The 13,424-nt window shown below is 33.3% G+C and overlaps 1 protein-coding gene across 4 annotated transcripts in view; it reads right to left on the bottom strand.

The window, feature by feature from the left end:
- The window catches only part of TPP2 (tripeptidyl peptidase 2), an 85,496-nt gene that overhangs the window by 13,050 nt on the left and 59,022 nt on the right, over positions 1-13,424 (bottom strand). For 2 of the 4 annotated variants that reach the window (XM_059685066.1, XM_059685064.1), the window contains exons 17-25: positions 13,171-13,325; positions 11,631-11,747; positions 11,274-11,374; positions 10,577-10,673; positions 9,660-9,797; positions 8,169-8,413; positions 7,838-7,916; positions 6,022-6,060; positions 350-501 (exon numbers count right to left, since the gene is read on the bottom strand). In XM_059685066.1, coding sequence (XP_059541049.1) covers positions 350-501; positions 6,022-6,060; positions 7,838-7,916; positions 8,169-8,413; positions 9,660-9,797; positions 10,577-10,673; positions 11,274-11,374; positions 11,631-11,747; positions 13,171-13,325 — 1,123 coding nt within the window. Of the gene's footprint in view, positions 1-349; positions 502-5,524; positions 5,603-6,021; positions 6,061-7,837; positions 7,917-8,168; positions 8,414-9,659; positions 9,798-10,576; positions 10,674-11,273; positions 11,375-11,630; positions 11,748-13,170; positions 13,326-13,424 lie in introns of those variants that run through there. The other 2 variants (XM_059685067.1, XM_059685065.1) reach the window with 2 other exon arrangements.

Genomic DNA, 13,424 nt, shown 5'->3' with positions numbered 1-13,424 from the left:
TCTATAGCCTTGGGTTATGCATATATACATATAAATTCTTTGGTTAACCTCTTCCTGTCCCCTCCCCACTTCCCTGTTAGATCTGTCTGTTCCATGCTTTTATTTTCTTTTTATACCTTCCAATAAAATTCTCTTCTAAGAGTAAATCAGAGTAAGAAACTAACATAAAAATTTAAAAGATTCTTATCACAAAAGAGAATTCTATAATAAATATAAGAAAATTTAAAAGTACCTGTACTCCTACTATCTACTGCTAACATTTTTTGAATATAGCATATACACATAATATTGTTGTAAAGGGGAAAATAAAAGTAAACTCTTTGAGGATTAAAATACATTAAAAACTTACTTTGTCATCCATTGAATTTTAAGATCTCGTAATGCTTCAGTAAACTCTTCTTTGAAATCTTTCTCTTTTTCTAAATCTTTTTCTTTATCTTTGCTGCCATTCTTAGTCTTTGTTGGTGGAGATATTAGATAGTAATGAACAGGGATTACATCCTATGAGTGTGGAGAGAGAGTTTTAAATTAACATGGGCAATTTTACATATTTTAAAATCACATTTAATAGCTAAATATTACATATCATGGAGTGGTACCACACTGTATTCCAGACTCTAATGCAAGCATGTCAAACTTGCGGCCCATGGGCCGCATGCAGCCCACAGTGGATATTTTTGCGGCCCAGCCAATATAACGGTATGTAAGAAACATTTTAATAAAAATTTTGTAACTTAATTTTTACAATATCCTGTTACACATAATTACTAATAACGAACTACAACGTTCGCTAATGATTGATTACTATAATCGTGTTGCATTCATTTCCCTTAAGAGCCTTATGCGCAGGCGCACCATTTCTCTCCACTAATATCAGCAGCGAATATTTTAGCAGCCGATTGCCACATCATTAGTCTTGGACTGACTTGTTTAGTGTGCGTAACAGGAAATATTTCACTTTTGGAGAACAAGAAAAATGGGTTTATTTGCATTATGCTTATTAATTTGTGCAGTTATTCAGTGTCTGGTAAGTTAATGTTCAAGAAAAAAATACTAATTTTTATTAAAATGTTCTATTATTTTGTGTTAAAGATTACTCATTTATTTCAGCCCTTTGTATTTAGCATGTCTCTATCAAAATAAACCTATGTTTCTATGAAAATTGAAGTTTTATTTTCTTGCAGCCCATATAAACTTTCCTTGTTTATCTGGCCTGTGTTAGCCTTTGGGTTTGACACGCTTGCTCTAATGCATCATGTAATAGATAAAAAATTCCAATCTGCGATTAAAGTAATTTTCTCCCCAACTTTAAAGTACCAACGCTTCTACTATCTCCTTTAAATAAGGGAGGTAAAAATAAATTTTTCTTTATATGAATGTATTTGGTATTCTTAGTTTTACTTGATAGACTAATTACAAAAGTATATTGAGTCTTGCACATTTTCTATCTGAGAAGGGGAGAAAATAAGTTACAACAACAACAAAAAAGATCCTCCTTTTTCTATAAATAAATTTAAAGAAAAATTTATTTCTTCATTCAGTTAACAGGACTTATGGTGCCCTTTAAGGTGCCAGTGAATGCTCTGAGTATTGAAGAGCAAAGCATACAAGGCCCTTTCTTGCCCTCAGGAAGCATATATTCTAGTGGGGGAAGACAGACAACAAACATATAAGTAAATACATATCAGATTTTCACATCATATGAAGAAAATAAGACTGCTAGGTAAGGTGGGGGAACCACTGTAGACAAAGTGGTTATGGAAGGCCACTACAAAGAGGTATCATCCAATCTAACTGAACCTAAATGACCTAAAAAAAGAACCTCAAATAAATGAGGAGAGGGAAAGTGTTTGAAGGTAGAAGATGAGCATGTGCAAAAACCAGAGCTTGGTATCTGGGGAGCACAGCTATATGTACTGAGCAAATGGGCAGTGACCATATTAAATAGGGTTGATAAAATGTGGGAGAAAAAAAGGAACATCCAGACTTTATTCTAAGTGCAAGAGGAAGTCTACCAGACAAGTTTTATGCAAGGTGATGAAATGATTAAAGATTTTTGCTTTTTGTTTAATAACTGAATCCTGTATAAATTAAAAGTTTTTGTTTTGGACAATAGAGGGCAAAAGTAGAAAAAAGGAAAAGCAAGTTAGTAAGCAAACCTAGGCACCACAACACTGCCTTGAATGAAAAAAACAGGCTATAAAAGAAAGAAAAACAGAGACAGGAAACAGAGATAATCTGAGGTATGGCAGCCCTGAGAATAGCCAGTGTGAAGAAAGAGGGAGAGGTCAACTGAAGACAATAGCTGAGAGGTAATGTAAGATAGGAGAATGAAATAACTGGAAAGCCTGGTGCCAGTGGCTACTGATGACCATGACAAGTCCAGCTTCAGTGGACAGTAAAGGCTGACCAAGAAAGATAAAGAGAAATCAAGTAAGAAGTATGATAGGTCTTTTGAAAAGGTCTTCTTTGTAGAGAGCAGAGAAATGGGGTAATTATATCCAATTACATGTATTTCCATCTATTAAAGCACATAAGTCTCTATTTATGAAAAGTATTGCATTATCTGGGAAATCTTTTCTTGTATTTAATAGTTCGGTTTTTAGCACAATAACTAGGTGTCCTTAATTGAATCATTATTTACTTATTTTCATTATCCCCATTATTTATTAAGTCAATTTCTCAAATTCTGTCTTCAGGTTCACATTAAAAATAACACTAAATTAAAATAAATTCTTATATGTTTTAATTTTTAAAACTTGTAAATGAAAAAAAGTTATTATTACCAAACAGACTTTTACTGCTGTAATCACAGTCACCAGAAAAAGCTTTAGATAGACTGAGTTAAAAAAATAGTATTGCAAGCCCCCACCTTCCCCCAAATAGGATTTTTAGCTGTAAATACTACATAAATGTGGCCATTTTAAATGTTTCACAATTAAGCTTTATTTTGGGATATAATTATAATAGTAGTATAAGGAACTATTATTATAGTTGTTCTAATAGTATTCCACCATAAAATAATTACTATTTCAATATGACTAATTTAAGCCCAGAAAACCAATGATGGAAAATAACCATCCATCTCTCTCTCTCTCCTCTCTCTCTATCTCTCCCTGCCCAGAGCCTGCATGTGAAGTGTGAGGTAGGGAAAACAAAGCAGGTATTTTGTTGGGGCTGCCTCCTTCTGGACCCTGCCCCCCACCCCTTCTCCTTCTTGAGGTTTATTTTCCTTGGTGGGCACTGCCTGGGCAAGGCCCAGTTAAAGTGTCTGAAAAAGTTGAGTTGATGATTTAGCACCAAGATCTTACCCAAACAGATGTCAGTGTCATCTGTATAACAAAGACAAAAAACCTAAGGATTGAAGTTAAAGATGGCTACCAACCATTCCTCTCCTATTCTCTCTGAGGTCATGCTTCTGCAGAGGCAGTCCACAGTCACTCTAACCTAACGTGAGCTCCCTTCATTTTCCTTCCTCTTCGCCTGATTAGGGAGACATAAACTTCCAGAGGGGCAGCCTCTGTTGCGAGCCAATTCCTCCTCTGAAGCTCAGAGGAAAGGTATTTGTTTTAGTACAGAAGAAAGAAAATAGAACTCAATTTAAAATGAGCAATCCATTAAAGTTAATTTATGATTAACAATAAACTTAACAAAGATCTACAAATAGGAAGAAACCCTTTATCACAACAACCATACACTATCACTAAAAGCACAAAAGAGACAGGGAAAGTTTATGATGAATGATTTGGGGGGAAGGGATGGGAGAAGATCAAGATTTTGTAATCAGCCTTTTATATTTTTAAATATATCGAATTAGAAATTATAAATGTTAATATATAATCCTATAAAGTATATCAGGACAAGAATGTTTATTACTAAGAATTATGAACATGGTAGTTTTAATTCTTAATCAAAAGAAAAATGAGGTTATTTTTCATTTGCTTTATCACGGTCATCTGTTCTTTTTGACAGTATTTTCACAACTTGCTTCTAAGGACCTAGCATGGGGTCAATTTAATAAAAATGATTCTGTACCAGTAAACCTTGAGAAGTATTATGATTTTAAAACATAGTCAAAAAGAATCTTCAGAGCAGAAATGCTAAAGTGCTCTACTGTGGATACTTAACAGTAAGTTTTTGGGTTTATTTACTATTCTGTTCACAAAGTATTTCAACAGTGTTTGAACTGAACAGTATTATTGAGAAAGTAAAACATACCCATATAATCAGTAACTAACTATTCTTTTGTTGATAAAACATACCATCATTAAAATTTGGAGTAAAAAACCGATTTCCTTAGTTCTTAAATTATTAACTAACTTCAAAATTGTAATACCTTCACACAAACTAATATAGTTATTTTAAAGATTAGTATATTTCAATGCTATTTATGATCTGTTAAAAGTAACTATATTCTTTCATATTACAATGAGCTTAAAAAAGTGTAACACATTTTAAGTCAAAAGTCACTGAAACCCAAAGAAAAAGTCCACAGAAAAACCTAGTTGGTATTTTTTTCAGGCAATAAGTTAATAATATATTTTGGTATTGTGACTATAAAACTATAATACTATTTTTAAAATCAGAGCTTCCTGTATACTTGCACTGAAGAGAGAAATGGGAAGAGGTAACTCTAGCTGTAAAGTTCTTTATATAAAGCTTTACTAACCATCAAGTAATAATAATAATCTTTCTATTCATTTGATAGTTTTCTATTCATATCCTAATCCAAACAAAATCCCATCAAAACTCCCCCAAAACTCAACCAAAATATACAACAGGTAGAAGAAAAAAATCTTTGCCTTTGTGATATGTATCTTCTATTTTTAATGGGCTCCTAGAATACCATTTCCTCATTCTCTAAAACAGTGGCTGGCAAGCTATTTTCACACTGACCCAAAGATAAACAATCTATAGATAACATGAAATTAGTTTCATCAGTCTGGTGAACTGACATTTCCTACTTTATTCTGTTTCTATTTTAATGCTGGTGATGTTTCATTAAATGAATAATATAACCTACAAATGAATCAAGAATCTCAGTTAAGAAGTACTGGTCAATGGAGAAGCACTTTTTTTTTCCTTTAAACCTGGAAAGGTGATTACCAGTAGTGTACTCTGTTTGAACAAAGTATTTATTGTTACATAATAATACGGACATTTCAGAGGTCTTTTTTATAAAGGAATTTAACCTGTTATAAAATGGTGAGCCCATTTCATATCACTCTGAATTAAGAAATAAAAGGTGTCTTTTGTTCATACCTTAAAGTACTAATTCTCCCACTGCAATGCTTCCAGCTTGAATGGGAAAAATCACTAAATGCTAAAAGATGTCAGCAGGTTTTCACCAGCGAGCTCATTGAATATGTATCCCTTTCTCTAAAGTACACCTGAAGTAGAATTTTCCTTTTTTGAGTTAACTTTGGCTCTAGTAGTCAATCAGAGATTGTCAAGTAAGTTGCAGAAAAGTTGATCAGATTACTTACTAGTTATGGCCTGAAAATCTGCTTATGCTCTTAGTATAAGTTTTAATTTTGGGTCAACAGTCCTTATTTCTGTTCCTGCTTTGTCCATTGCTCTGTTTGTCTCTGCCCTTTAAGAACTAAGAAGATGCAAGAGCAAGGAATCAACTTCACTTGAAAAATCTTAATAATATTTTTAATCAAATCATCCAATTTAAGAATGTTTGGCCTATATAGCCGAAAAGTTTCATTTCTCTCTACATAAGATTTTAGATATGCAAAATTTAAAATACTATTATTTATCTGTAGTAAGACATAAATAGCATTTTTTTGCTACATACATATAAAACAGGGGTCCTCTAGCAATTTATGATAGAAAAGTGACTTTAGGAAAGCAGTATGTCAACACTGATAAGCTAAAGGCACTATACTGCAGAACTTAAAGAAAGATTAAGGGAGAGATTGTTTTTAAAGGATTTATAATAGTGACAGAAAAAAAGTTTAACTAATATGCAAATAAGGCTTTAAGACATCTTTTTAAAGAACTGACAATCAGTACCTTTTTAAATTTTCTTTGTCGTTTTGCTGCAGACTGCCCCTGGGAGTTAGAACAACATTCTGTAAGAATACATGCATCTACACAGGATGGAGACACCACCTCTGTATAATATTCTCCCAGTTTACTTTCCACCTGTATGTGTCACATACTTAGAAGGGTCTTGTCTGTGATCAAGATGGCATGCTTTTAAATAAAGCAACATTGCCACTTTGATTTTTTAAAAATAAAAATGCACTGAAGTGATATTCTTAAGGGTGATGTTTTTCAACTTATTTCAAAAATTCAGTAGAACAAAACCCATTAGTTATCAAAACACTTTTGGAAATATTAAATTTAGCTGAAAGTCTACAGAGTCTGATTTTTAAGGACATCACAACAATCACATACACCCATGCTCTCATAGAAAAAGCATCATTCAAGTCAAAGAGAAGTAAAATGAACCTTCCCAACTACCAAAAATCATAAAAAATGCAAAACTACTGAGGGACGAGTAATTAATAAATAACGTGCTAGGAAATACAAATAACTTATAGTGTTAGTTTTTTGCTCTCTCTCAAGAAAATCTACCCTGATCAGTAATAACTACAGTTAATCCCAGATGTTTATAATTTCACAACTGCAGCCAGGAAGTAGTAACTATCTCTGAATTGCTAAAAAGCATACATGTAATAACAATGCTCTTCTGTCATACTCATCACAAGGAAGTGGCCACTTCAGAAGAGTTATCTGGGTGTGAACATCATCACTGAAGCCTCACTGTTGAAGCCCCCTGGAGGAAGTGGCCATGCTACCCAGGAAATGATGTCTACAAGAAAAGACTACTAGTTCTTAAATCAGTGCATCCATGAATTCCAGTACAATTAACAACTCATTCACTTCAAATCATACTAAAGAATATATAAATACACAGTATAAACTGAAATGAGACTCAAGAAATGTCAGGGAAAACAACTTTTTCTAAGCACAAAATTCCCAAGTTGTGCCTCTATGATAGCAAATAAATGATCTTTGGCTCAATAGTGACAAGAAATAAGTGTGCTTGTTAATATGTATGAAATCTATTCATTTGATAACAGCATTTCTAGATTCCAGCATTAGATAGTAGGCTTAGCTTGTAAGAACTAATTAACGCTGAAGAGAAATACAAAACTTTAAGAATGACAACTTTTACTACCACTGAGCTAAAATGATATCACAAAAGGTGACAGAGCTATGTAAACTTTTCTCATAATAAATTTGTAATGAAAAGATAGAAAAGCTAAGAGTTACTTATTGAACTATAATATTTCTGTAACAACCAGAAAAACGTTTTTAACAAAAAAATCCCATAATTTTGAAACTCTAAAATAAAAGGCAATGCCAAAACAAACACCTTATAATTATCTACATAATCATATAAAATTTGAACAAGAGAAAGGTCTGTACAGTGTGAAAAATATCGTTAATTAGCAATAATTGGTCTGACTAGTTTTTAGAAGCCACCGTTCATTTAAGCAAAGTTTAAATCAGATGTAAGTTTGACTTAATGGAAAATTCAAGTATATTAGCCATGCAAGGTAGGACAGAATCAGGGCCAGAGTAACTTATACTTGGGAACAAGAATACTAAATATTTTAAAATACAACAGAATATTAATTGATCTCTACTAGTAACTTGGAGGGGGAGGGGGGGGGGCATGGAAACTATACATATTCTGGCCAGGGAGATCTTCTCTTTTACCCATTCTTAAATGTGGAATTAATCCCTATCTTTAAAGAAAGGGAAATTTTAGAATAGGTAATTTCAGTGTAAAAAACAAAACAAAACTAGAACTTACCGCTTTCTTTCCAAGTTCAGTCTTTGACAATGTTAAGGATCCTGCAAGGTAGCATCCAGGTCCTGCCCCTTTAGGTATTCTAACAAGAAGATTCAAAAGAGAGAGAGAAAAAGAGAACATTTCACAAAGATAATTAGGAGTGGGGGAAAAGGGGACAAAATCATTACATTCTGAAATAATTTCCTAGCTAAGATTTCAAAAATCAAAGGGACAAATAACCTTAGTATAAAATGCTAAATCACAACATACTATTTTACTAAGGTAATGAACTACCATTAATAGACTATAGTGTGCAAGGTGGGCATTAAGTATAAGCAACGACCTCACTTACTTGTCATCAGGTAAGGAAGTAACAAAGAATGGCTGGTTATATTTGGGTGGTAGTGTCAAATTACTCGATTTCTTCTTTCCTAGAAGTGCAAGGCTATGATTTTCATGAATATCTAAGCTCAAGGTATTAGACAACCTATGAGAAACAATAAATGGAAGATCTTTAAGACGTTCCAAATCACTGATCTGCTCATGACGAATCTGTAGACGAATTGTATAATCTCCTTTCTCCAGTTTCATCGAATACTAAAAAAAGAAAAACAACATTTAGAAAAAGTAAAGTTTAGTCAAGTAAACAGAAATTATAGAAAGAGGATAAACAGGAACAGTTATAACTTAGAGTGCTTAACAGCAGATGAGGTACAGCACAAGTTACTACACACACCTTTACATACGCAAAAAATCTCAATCTTGCACGTGAGCAAGCAGGACCAGGGACATGAGTGAACTGTCCAAGGTCACATATAGAGTAAAGGACAAGGGAGCTGAAGGCAGGTCTGACTCCCAAGCCCTCATTCTTCCAACTACAGGTTACTCCCATAGTCTCAGCTACATCAGTCTATTCCAGGCTGAGAAAAGCTATTATTTTCTAGTTCATGGTTACTCAAGAATTTATAAAACAACACGCAAAATTAGCAAAACTGAGGTGCCATATAATACCTAAGACACATACACACACGTGTATACACATGACTGGTAATCTTTCTATTATAACCAAAATGCCCCATCCCTTTATTGTTGATAGACGCAGCAATCAGAGATTAAGGAATAAAATTTACTATGCTCCACCTAGTTAACCTGTATTCTGATGAGACTTTAAAAGCAACCAAAGTAATGGCTCTGCAACAATCCAGTCTGTACTGGGAGAGATGTGACTGGGGCTTGCTTTGAGAACAAAAGGAAATCATTCCTTGAATGACTAACAAAAAAACCCACCTGCATAAGTTACTGTCATTATTTAGTATAAAATTATAAATGGTATAGGATTTACCTTATTTCCTTGTAGAAATATTTCAATCAGGGATAAAATTTCTTTAATTTATGATTAAAAGGTTTTTTTCTTCAATACAATAGTGCAAGCAGAGTGCTTGGCATACAGAAAGTGCTCAATACACAGCTGTCCAATGAAAAGATAAATTTGGAAGTTCTAGGACACTGCTATAGTGCTCTTTATCCAGCTAAAATCTAAGATCATTTCCAGGTGCTCACTTACTAGTATATCAGAAGATTTGCCTTCAACCTTCAGATGGGTGGAAGCAGTGGGTAGGAAGCAGAAAAAACAAAACAAAACAAAAAACTATGCTGGCCAGTAGTGCCTATGTCATCCTTGCCTTCATCTACCCCCAAACTTAATCAGCTAAACTACACAGCTGAAAGATAGTCCCATTCTGTTCTACAACAGACAACTGAGCTTCAAAAATACACAACACAAATATTACCATAACGAGAAATCAGGAATTTGTTAATTTTAAAATCACTGCAAATTTCATACCTGATGTGGATAGGCATCGCCTGAACCCATCTGTCTTTTATTCTGGTCAAAGATGATCCACAATTGGCTGTCAAATTCTGATTCATATAATAATTCACAAAGTAGTGGGCAGCTTGGAGTTACTTCCCCACTTTTGGGCTATAAAAATAAAGAATTATTACTTGACATGGTTCACATGATTTCTAATGAAGATCTGTAATACTGTTACTGATGAGACTTTTACAACAAAAGTATTAAAATTTTTTCTCGTGATAGCCAATTTTTTAAATGTAGAACATCCGGTATTTTGGCACTAATAATAGGTACTTCTCTTTTAAAAATACAAACCTAGCCATTTGTATGAATAAATTAACATATATTTTCTTTATAAAACTGAAACTTTATATTCACTGAAATCAATCTCCCAATTCAAATATTATGTTTCAATAAGAGTTTTACTGAAATCTATGAATCCTACATAAACTCTTTTATCCAAGTTATACAGGCCTCAAATACCCTTACCACTCATTCAACCTAGGAATTATTCTAATGTCTCACTGCTCCAAAGCCTGCTTCACAGAAAGCAAACAGGCCACCTACTACCATACTCTGAAGGCATCTGGAATTGATGAGACACCTAACCACTGGACAGGTAATACTGTCCAGGTACCACTGAATAGATTCAGTGATTACAAAAACTAAGGCTCAAAGACCAGGTCACCACAAACTAGAATTTGTGACTTCAGACTTGAATGGTACTTAGATTATTACAAATCATAATTTCCCTAAGAATAATTCCAAATTAAGCACTGTTAATTACTTGATTCTATTTCATATTTACATGGACTAAATTTATCATCCTCCCGTTTTAAATTCTGATTCATTAACAAAACACAAAAGTGCACTGTAAAAGTCTACTTTATTATAAAGATACTTACTTGATGAAAGTTATAGGTAAGGATCATTTCATAAAGTTGACGATTATTTGGCAAAACATCTCTTGATCCTAAAGGTTTTGTTTTTGCACTCAGTGGGCTGTAATTAGACAATGAATAATTATTTGATTCAAGAATTCATTTAATGAGACAAAACTATAATTAACAAAATCAATAATATATCACAAGATACAAATACACATTCCTAAATACTACCCTTTTCAGTATACTTTATAGTATTTTAATCAATAACTTACCTAATTCTTTATTGACTGAACCATAGCAATACATATTATAAGTTTTGCAACATTATAAAGATAATCTTTTCACAATAAAAACATTTTCAAATGACAACTAATAGTCCTTAGTATAATCAGATCCCAATGTTAGATGCTAGAGTGGCAATCACTAACAGTGTTGAAGAACAGGTTTTGACTGCAGGTGGCGCTCACTCCTCACAGGATAGGTCCTGCTGGGTGCACTGAAAATTTTACATACATGCTATACAATGCTAGAAGCTACTGCTGGGGTTGCCTCAGACACCTGCCAGGATTGAGGCTAGAGTGTCATAAACTGAATTTTCATTTCCAACATTCAGATGGATTTAAGAAAATTACTATCTCTTCAAAGAGTGTAAGATCCTCCTGCCCCCCACCACATTAATATTCAACATCCTTAGCCCTAAAACATTTAATGATACCGTAGTGTTTGGACCCAGCTCTTCAAAGTTATGCAGGGAGCCAGATCTTCATATTTCAAGGAGGACTGAACATCAAAACGGTTGATTCCTTCTGATGCATGCTATGAAGGATATTTATCAAATTAGTTTCTCAAACTTCACTGAAAATAAACTCTATTTTATAACAATATTAAGACCTAAAATAAATGTCTAATGCAAAGTTGGTAAGCACCCATAAACAGGACTACTTTTAAATTACCTGTGTTTATTTTAAGAACTACTGGTAATGTCCCCAATGAAGTATAAATTCAACCAGTGAGATTATTTTTCAATAACACAAACAGCTGACTTTAAAAATAATGAAAATGTGGAACTCACAATGTTTAACTGAGGAGCGGTACACACTATCCCATGGAAAGAAATGGTGTAATCAATATTGACATCACTAAGACTAGCCCACCAACGGGCAATGCAGAATTCAATTGCTTTCCCACTCTGCAAAGAAAAATAATTACAAATGTATAAATAATCTCAGATAATGTCAGAACTACATATGCTCAATGTTCTCATTTTATTTCAAATTATAGAATATAAATGGTAGATGTTTCAAAGCAATTCTATGCCTTCAAACTTTTCCTACTTGTAAAGCAAGAGAACACAATAACTTTTAACTGTGCTTGGAGTTATGGAAATTACAGTTGCAGGGATATAGTGCAGGCATTTAAATACATACAGTTATTTACTCATAATCCTACACTGCTTGTCATAAAAGATCTGAGGCAGCTTCTGAAAACATCTACAATAAAATAATGGTGAAAACAAACTGGAATAAAAACCTAGGACCAAAGGAAAAACAATGATAGGAGAAAGGGTATTACAGCTTTATAAGGCATATTCAATAGCCACAGATGAATTTCAGGCTCCAAGCTGCCTGGCAACCAAAACAAAATGAAATTATGATTACTTACATTTCCCTCCCTATTAAAATAATGAAAAAAACTTCCCAGTGCTCAGTTTTAAATTATGTTTTCTAAGAAATCAGTACATTAAAAAGTTTAAAGATGAATCATGACACTGCTACATACATGAACACAAGTGAAAGTAATCAGAAAAGTAAGATATAGGCAAGATCATATGACCAACTACGGAGCAGGTTCAAGACAACGTCAGTACATTCACCTTCAATGGAGGAAGGTCTAGTCCAGTGATGGCGAACCTTTTGAGCTCAGCGTGTCAGCATTTTGAAAAACCCTAACTTAACTCTGGTGCCGTGTCACATATAGAAATATTTTGATATTTGCAACCATAGTAAAACAAAGACTTATATTTTTGATATTTATTTTATATATTTAAATGCCATTTAACAAAGAAAAATCAACCAAAAAAATGAGTTCGCGTGTCACCTCTGACACGCGTGTCATAGGTTCGCCATCACTGGTCTAGTCATTATTTCTAACACTATGGGTAAGAATGAAGACCTGCCATAATCTGAAGTAGTTTCTGTAAGAAGCAGTAGCAGTTTCACCTAGAAAGCAAATTAATCTCATGGATAGTTATAAAATAACTTAAGTGATGCATAGAACCGTCTTAAATAAGGAAATAATCTACAGTGGGATAAAGACACACTATCAGTCAAGGTCCCAATGCAAGGCAAGAGTATCTGTCAGACCAGCACTTTCTTTGACTAAATTATTTAAGAGTTAAAAAGAGATTAATTAATATTTACCTCAGACTCGATCTAAAGTATCCAAATTAAGATTACTTATTTTCCTACTTCATTTATTTGGCATTAACAAAATAAAGAGCCCAAAAAAACTCTGAATATAAAGTATAAAATCAAATTCAAATTCAAATACTTATCCACACTGAAAGGGAAGAGAAATTGTTTCAGGATTTCGAACTATTAATTAAAACTTACTAAGACAGGAAAAGCTTCAGTCAGTGTTCCTTTTTCTGGAAGGGAACAAAACTTATAGAATTCATGGCTTCGATATGCTCTTTGCTTCACAAGTTGTACTGCATGAAGAACAAACTTGGCCAACACCTCAGAAGAACAAGAACACACTGTAACTTCTAAAATAAAAAAGAAGCAAAATTTTATACTGGTAAGATTCAAAATGGACATAAAATGATTTTAAGAATGCCCACTTATTAGGAAATAATATATCAATA

The sequence above is a fragment of the Myotis daubentonii genome, chromosome 2 (assembly GCF_963259705.1).
Source record: "Myotis daubentonii chromosome 2, mMyoDau2.1, whole genome shotgun sequence".
Taxonomy (NCBI): Eukaryota; Metazoa; Chordata; class Mammalia; order Chiroptera; family Vespertilionidae; genus Myotis; species Myotis daubentonii.
This window is presented reverse-complemented; position numbering and strand designations above follow the sequence as displayed.